The sequence below is a fragment of the Notothenia coriiceps genome, unplaced genomic scaffold (assembly GCF_000735185.1).
Source record: "Notothenia coriiceps isolate Sejong01 unplaced genomic scaffold, NC01 NC01_scaffold00028820, whole genome shotgun sequence".
Classification (NCBI taxonomy): domain Eukaryota; kingdom Metazoa; phylum Chordata; class Actinopteri; order Perciformes; family Nototheniidae; genus Notothenia; species Notothenia coriiceps.
Genome location: NW_011361521.1, coordinates 1 through 7,545, shown reverse-complemented (window position 1 = coordinate 7,545; position 7,545 = coordinate 1). Strand labels below are relative to the sequence as shown.

The 7,545-nt window shown below is 40.8% G+C and overlaps 1 protein-coding gene across 1 annotated transcript; it reads left to right on the top strand.

Annotated features, from left to right (window-relative positions):
- Positions 1-1,218: 1,218 nt before the first annotated feature.
- Positions 1,219-7,539, top strand: LOC104958491 (probable C-mannosyltransferase DPY19L1). Its single transcript, XM_010786233.1, has 6 exons — positions 1,219-1,601; positions 2,455-2,479; positions 2,577-2,664; positions 4,684-4,821; positions 5,628-5,748; positions 6,013-7,539. Exons 1-6 carry the CDS (start codon positions 1,400-1,402, stop codon positions 6,075-6,077), a joined length of 639 nt encoding a protein of 212 aa, XP_010784535.1. The 5' UTR covers positions 1,219-1,399; the 3' UTR covers positions 6,078-7,539.
- The last annotated feature ends 6 nt before the right edge of the window (positions 7,540-7,545 follow it).

Here is a 7,545-nt window from a genome sequence, read left to right as displayed (position 1 = left end):
TAAACAATTTTGTTGGTTTACTGTCCTATAGTATACATTGGAATGATTTCAAACCTGTTTTTATTTATCCTAATAATTATAAAGGTGTCCTTTTGAAATATTTGCTTACATAAATTGTGATCAAAACGTTTGAGACCCACTGAGATAACTTAGACTAAAGTGAACTATCTAAACCCTCAGAGTCCTTTACTTCACTGAGCCTCTCAGTCTGACAGGACAGAACTCTCCCTCCACATTATTGTAGAAACAGCTTCTTATATCCGTTAGCGCAGCAGAAGCTAACAACAATCTCCGCCGGCACCGGTGCACCCCCTCTCTCTATCTCTCTCACTTTGGCTGTGAGCTGCGGGCGCCTGATAAGCCAACACCCCCCACTTTCATCACTACAGCGCCCATCGTACAGAGCAAATGGAAATTTAACCGGGGTGAAAAGGGTGTTATCTTTACTTAATTATGAATTTTGTTACATCAAGGCTGAAAATTCGTTTTTATTGTATTATATCTTGTAGAAGTGCAGATCCCCTGTCCTCCACCAGGGGGTGCTGCAGCACCCTCAGCACCCCTACTTCCCACGGCCCTGCCTCAGAGGGAAGAGTCCTGTTCCTGTGGAGGAGCAGCTGTCCAGCTGTGCTCTGTGTCAGGACTTCCTGAAGGATCCAGTCTCTACCAGCTGTGGACACAGGTTCTGCAGACAGTGCATCACCTCAGGGAGCAGCAACCTCCATCAGGAGACTCCTCTCCCCAACTCTACAAAGTAAGTCTGTACATCTGTGTGATGCTGTCTTCATGTCTGATATCAGGATTCTTCCTGTTTTTTTTTATTACAGCAGAGAGAATAATTTTGAACCCTTTCTTTATTTTTTCTGTTTATCGTTATCATCAAGTTCTCTAAATAATGTTCCTGGTTCTCACATGTTTCCTTCTCTTTCAGAAGAACGTGGTCTGCAGGAGGTTTTAGTTGAAAGTAGGATCAGTCTGAGGAGGAGATGTGAACGTGTGACTGAAGGAACGGATAAAAGTGAAACGCGCCCAGTGTGTGTGTGTGTGTGTGTGTGTGTGTGTGTGTGTGTGTGTGTGTGTGTGTGTGTGTGTGTGTGTGTGTGTGTGTGTGTGTGTGTGTTTGTTTGTTTTGAACAATCTGGTAAACAGTATGGTACCCGCTGCTTGTTGTTGTCATGGTTACAAGCAGAAGCTCCTTGTAGTTGCGACATACGGCCGGCAGGGGGCGGAGCTTCATCAGATGTGAAGGAGGAACCAGTGAAAGCATCAGGCAGCAGGTAGTGAAGGGGCAGATCCGCGGACCAGATATCATTGAGGGGCTGCTTAGCTCACACCCCTCGGTTTTTTTTTTGTTATTCTCCTCGGATTCTCGCCTCCGTGGCTCTTCCCTGGCGAAACCATGGTGGCTAAAAACAGAAAACAGACTGGAAAGAGTCCAACGACCCAGGCTGACCGGAGCCCGCTTGTTTCGCCTCCTGCCAAAAGTAACGGCAGGCGAGCAGGCAAAGCTTTCAACGGCTCCCATCCTAACGGGCTCATCAGACACAAGCTGGGGCTAACTACTTCTGCAGTCGGGAAGCTGGGTGTCACTCTTCTTCTCGGTGAGTTAGCCTGCTAGCTTCTCCGTGGACCCCCAAGCTAACGGCTGCTAACGTTATGTGTATAACAGTAGCATTAGCGGGTAAATTAAGTTATCTCCGCCGCTGATTAGTTGGCTAATGTTAGCACATAGAAGCTAGCTCAGGAGCATTAGCCACCTATTGTTGCTATTATTAATGAATATAAAAGTGTTACTATCTGCCTGGTACTTGCAGCCGTGTTAACAGGTTTTCTTGCAAAAGTTAAAGCTAATGTTTTTTATGGGTTATCTTATGAATTCACCGCAGCAGCCACACATGTTATTATCCAACTCACCCACCCTTAGAGATGCAAGAAGTACTTAGATAATAGTAATTAGGTAAAAGTGGAAGTACCAGAGTGTAGGAATACTCTGTTTGTTACAAGTAAACTTCCTGAATCCAATGTTACTCAAGTAAAAGCACAAAAGTGTTAGCATCAAAATATACCTAAAGTGCCAAAAGTAAAAGTACTCATTATGCAGATTGACCCATCCAGAATAATATATGTTTTTATTATAATTATTGATGGATTAAAGTAGTATCAAAACTGGTAAAGGTGTACTTGGTTGTATGCACTTTGTATACTGTAGGGTAGCTTTCGAAAGTGACTCAAAGTGTAACTATAATCCTTTTTAAGTTTTGATTATATTTCACATTATTAATCAATATGTGCAAAGTAATTCAACATATAAAATACATCTCGTGGAGATAAGGTATACTATTTACCTCTGAATTGTAGTGGGGTAGAAGTACAAAGTTGCACAAAATGGAAATACTCAAGTAAAGTACACATTTTTGTTAAGCAGTATTTACAGTTGATTCTCTCTGTCCACAGCTGCTCTGACTGGGTATCTCCACTGGTAAGTTTCACTATTATCATGTTATTGCTCACACATTACTGCTGTGTTTACTTGTGGATTCAGCTCTTGGCTCACATGTTTCTCCTGCTGTCATCAGGCATCATCTCTCACAGCTGTTTGAGAATGACAGACACTTTTCACACTTGTCAAACCTGGAGAAAGAAATGGCTTTCCGGACAGAAATGGTAAATTGATTACTGTTGTTGTGGTTTTATTGTTATGGATATACTAATAACATTGTTTTGAAGCAGTTGCCACTATGTCCTGTTGTGAGACAGTACAGGTACAAGTGTAATTGCTGGTGCATAACGTATGGGGTTGTATGCAAATCGTGTCACAGCAGGACTGCAACTAACAATTACTTGTATTCTCATTTGGTAAAACTATTTTGAGACTTATCGGCTGATTGATTGCAAAACAACTTAAACAACAAGTTAATGCCATTCAATGCCATTGGACATCTTTAAATGTCTTGTTTGTCCGACCAACAGTCCTTAACCCGAAGCGATTGAATTTGCAATCATTTAAAACAAAGAAAAGCAGTACATTCTGATATTTGAGAAGCTGGAACCAGGAAGTGTTTAGCACTCGTCCTTGACAAATGACTCGTGTTATTCATTGATCGTAAGAATGGTTGCAGACCAATGTCTTTGTGGTTAGACCACCAATCAATAAATCAACTAATCCTTTCACTTTATACGCTGAGATTTTCTGCTAATTTGACACTTGCATAGAACTTGTATCACTCTTATAACAGAAAAAACAGATAGACCTACTTTATCAATATACTTTTGGAACGATAAGATAATATTCTGCTTTCTATTTGGCAGCAACTGTGATATAATGAGTCCGTTAGATGTCCAGGTGTGTCTACCTCCTTTGCATCTGTATATCATTCTTATCATTAACATATGATATGATGCCTAAGATGAGCCATGATGACATGAGGTGCCTTTATTTACTAAAAGGAACAATAGACAACAGTGTTTTCAACATTAGAGCTGAACCCAATAATCTATTAGACAACTGACAGAAAATGAATTTGCTACAATTCTAAATCACTTATTTACCTTTTCTCACAATGTGATTACAGATGTATTTTATTTTTGGACTGTAGGACAAAATAAGTATTTCAGGGACAGCTCTTACAGGTGTCTTTCACTATCTTTAACAACGTGATTTCCCAAAGGATTAGGTGATTTAATAAATAAAGAACTAAGCAGAAAGTAATGGTAAAATAAATTAGATTGTTAGCATCATCCACCATAGCGGTACTGCAATATAAGCCTTCTTCAACTAAATTGCTCTGTTGTAAATAAGATGGGATGTCTTTCTTATGTGGGTTAGACATTAAAAATCAAGCAGAGATTGAGCAATGCTGCAGTTTGTATTCTGGCATTGTGTTGGTGATAACACAGCAATAGACTGAAGGGTATTGGCGTTTCCATGCACAGTGTTTCTATTTGACAGAAGCAAAGATGGACTATGCCCTGCAAATCTGCCAGAGTTGGCGCAGCAATCAGAAAGGTGAAAGCAGTCTTGAATGTGTTAGTTTAACAAGTTTCAGTTAAAGTCAGTTGGCAAAACAAAATGAATAATCAAGGCAGAAGTGTAACGTGACCAAACTGACTCCAAACCATCTGCACATTCAGAGAAAAGCAGCATTTGCTCCCACAGTTTTATAAACAACATTGAACTTCACCATCCAAACTGACATTCTAACAATATGCAAACATGTTAATTCATTTGCTAAATCGTGCCACTCAAGGGTTAAGTGAGTAGATACGTGTGGTTTAAGGCAGCACATGTTCATCACTAGAACTGCAAGAGTGGCTGATATTCAACATGCAGCGCAGCGTTCGTACCCCTTTCTGAGCGATGGCAGTGAAGGTGAAGAGTTTATCATTATGCAAACAGAAGATTTCTCCCCACTCACCCCTGCTGTGTGCTACTAGATGGGCTGTGAACCGTTTCCATCTGCTGCGCCTGTAGAGCTCGCTCCGGTTCCTTCCGTCTGACTTGAAGGTTGTGAAGTTATTTTTAGCGTTTGTCTGCCGTCTCCTTCCCTCTGTATCACTCTCACTCTTTAAACATCTCTTTGTTCCTCTTCTCCATCGCTCTGCCTTGACTTTTCTATTGAAAATCTCTTTCTCAGTCGCTCTGCTTGTGTCTAATCATGTGTATGTATCTTCATTTGGTTCCAGGGTCTGTATTATTCCTACTATAAGACCATTATAGAAGCTCCCTCTTTCCTGGATGGCCTCCACATGGTGATGAATGATCGGCTGACAGAGCACCCTCTGGTTATTAACACGCTGCAGAGATTCAATCTGTACCCAGAGGTAATGCTCATTCTGGCATGCTGTTCATACGCTCTGTAGTGTATGATGGGATTACTCATCATAGTGTTCAGAAATGTTTATTTATCAGACTTCAAACTGGCTTTTTACATGTTATTACTGGTGATATTGGCGCATCGGGCTGCACAATTTGGAAAAAAGAACTATTTGCAATTCTAACTGATAATGCAATTGCTGTATGATTAACATGGGGAATTAAAACAAATCAAAACGTACATTTGAAAACAATATTTAAATGATCACGGTGAGATTTAGTTTTTTATCTGAAAAGGATTTTTATTAAGTCTCTGGAATACTGACTTTTCTGCAGCACAACTTCCTTAAGATATTTTCACATATTTTGCCTTTACCAAACATTGCTCTGTCTGTGCATTAATCCACATTGTGATTTGCATAACATTTAAATAATGAGTGTAGTCCTAACGGCAGTAGCTTTCATCATGGGCAATGCTGACATTTAGCTTCAGCCTTTCCTTTTTTCTTTTCTTTAAAGGTGATTCTTGACAATATCATCCTGTGTGCCATCAGAATTTAAATTAGGTCTTGTTTTACACCCTTAACAACTCTTTGTATACCCTGCATTCTCTATGATTAGTTCAATCGTATTTTAGGCTGCATTATTTACTCATTTAAAATAGTTTCTGCTCAGGGAAACAATCTTAACACTGAAAGGTCTTCACTGGGAATCCTGTGCGTCCGTTCCCTCCTGAGATGAGAGGACACAGGCTTTTCTAACAACTTGTTTGAACAGGCTTAAAAACTGCCTCTCATCCTCCTCTACTCCACAGGTGGTCCTGGCCAGCTGGTTCCGGATGTACACGGCTGTCATGGGATACTTTGGGATTCCCACCAAGATGTGCTGGTCCATCAACAGAGGGGAGGGGCTCACTCCCGTGGACAGCTGTGAAGGTACAGACTGCAAATACCCTCATTTACACGCACGCACGCACGCACCCACGTGCACGCACACACACGCACGCACACACGCACACACACGCACACACACGCACACACGCACGCACGCACACACACACACACACACACACACACTGACTACATCTCAGAGGCAGATAGCTTTGTTCTTACGACCTAAAGCTCCAGCAGCATTTCAAAGCCTCTGTTCTCAACACACTGTCTCACGCTGAATTGACTGGATGACTAATTTTATTTCAGACTTTGAAGATTTTTCTGAACTCGTGGATGCAGTCAAACAGCCTCAAGGGGGAGTTGGCAGATGAAAGAAATGTTACAGAATGAGTTCAACGCAACGCATTCATGATTCCTATTTTATACTTTCCATTGAAAATTAAACCGTTTTTTTCTACAGAGTTGCTCAACAGGGGGAACAACGGGAACAACACCTGACCTCCTGCAGCTAAAACCTCACTAATTAAACTCTTAAATCTTGTTTGTTTCACACGTACACAATCAGAAGTGTAAAAACAATCAATTGTGGTCTTGTGTGTGTTGTATGCTGGCTTATATATTGGCCTTGTGCCAGGACTTAGAGTCTAGTCACCACTGTGAGTTTCCAGACAACCAGAGGCAACACAAGCCCATCTAAGAATAAGGGTATTCACAAAAAGTTGAACAATTTCCTTAAAAACCTGCTTATCTATCATGAGACAACTAAAACAGCACATCCTTTGAGAAGATCTTAATACATCTGCTTTTTTACTAAAACATGTCTGAAAATCATCTCTCCACTCTCACCATCGTCGCTGATTAGGAACTCCTTTATAGTCACTGCACCATGTACGTCAACATCTTACATGTATATATGTTTCTGTTGACCGACTGCAAAACTTTGATTTGAAAGTGAGAGAAACAAAGCATGGCTCACAAAATCCTCTTCAAGAGAAGGTTTGTCGTTAAGGATCTAAATTGCAGCACAGACAGCAAGGGCACACTATTATCATCATTACAGTAGCCCTATGGGAAATATAATGATTTGAACCAATTACATACAAATAGTTTCCTGATATTTGTTCACAGCAACATCTCCTAGAAGCCTAAATCTGCTGAAAGTAAACCCGCTGTAATCTGTGTGTTTCTGTCAGTCCCCTTAGAGAGCCCCACCCAGGGACAAACACACAGGCTCTTTTCACCATGTTTACACAAACCTGCCGCAAGCTGCCTTGCATAAGAGCTACCAGTCAGAAGAGAGGGAACATTTCCTGTAACTGAGCACCAGAAGGATATTTGCTGTTAGAACGAGCTCCATTTAGTGTCAGAGCACTAACGTTAGACACATTCTGTTACCCTGTTAGTCATTACATCCTTGTCAATCTGTTCTGCAAACCTGCATATTTAGTGAGTGCCACTTTATCTCCGAGTAAAACATTCTGTACCAAAAACATTTACCACATTTTTATTCAGTGTCACATGTTCAACACCTTCTGTTCTAATTAGGTCGACACACTCGCTGGTCAACGGGAAGTGTACTGTTAGTCCTGCACATCTCAAGTATGCCACATACATATTTCAGTCCCACTTTTGTGTCATTTAAACCTTGAATGTGGGATGTTTATAGACTGCAAGCAGAAGTCTCGATTTATTTTCAATCCAGTGCAATCTAGGTACATTTTCACTCTCTCCTGCTAGTCCTTTGTTTTTATTACATTTATTTATTCATGTTCGAGAGGTAAGAGAGAGGGGAAGGGATTAAACCAAACAAGGTCCCAAATGTGATCAAACCCATTAACA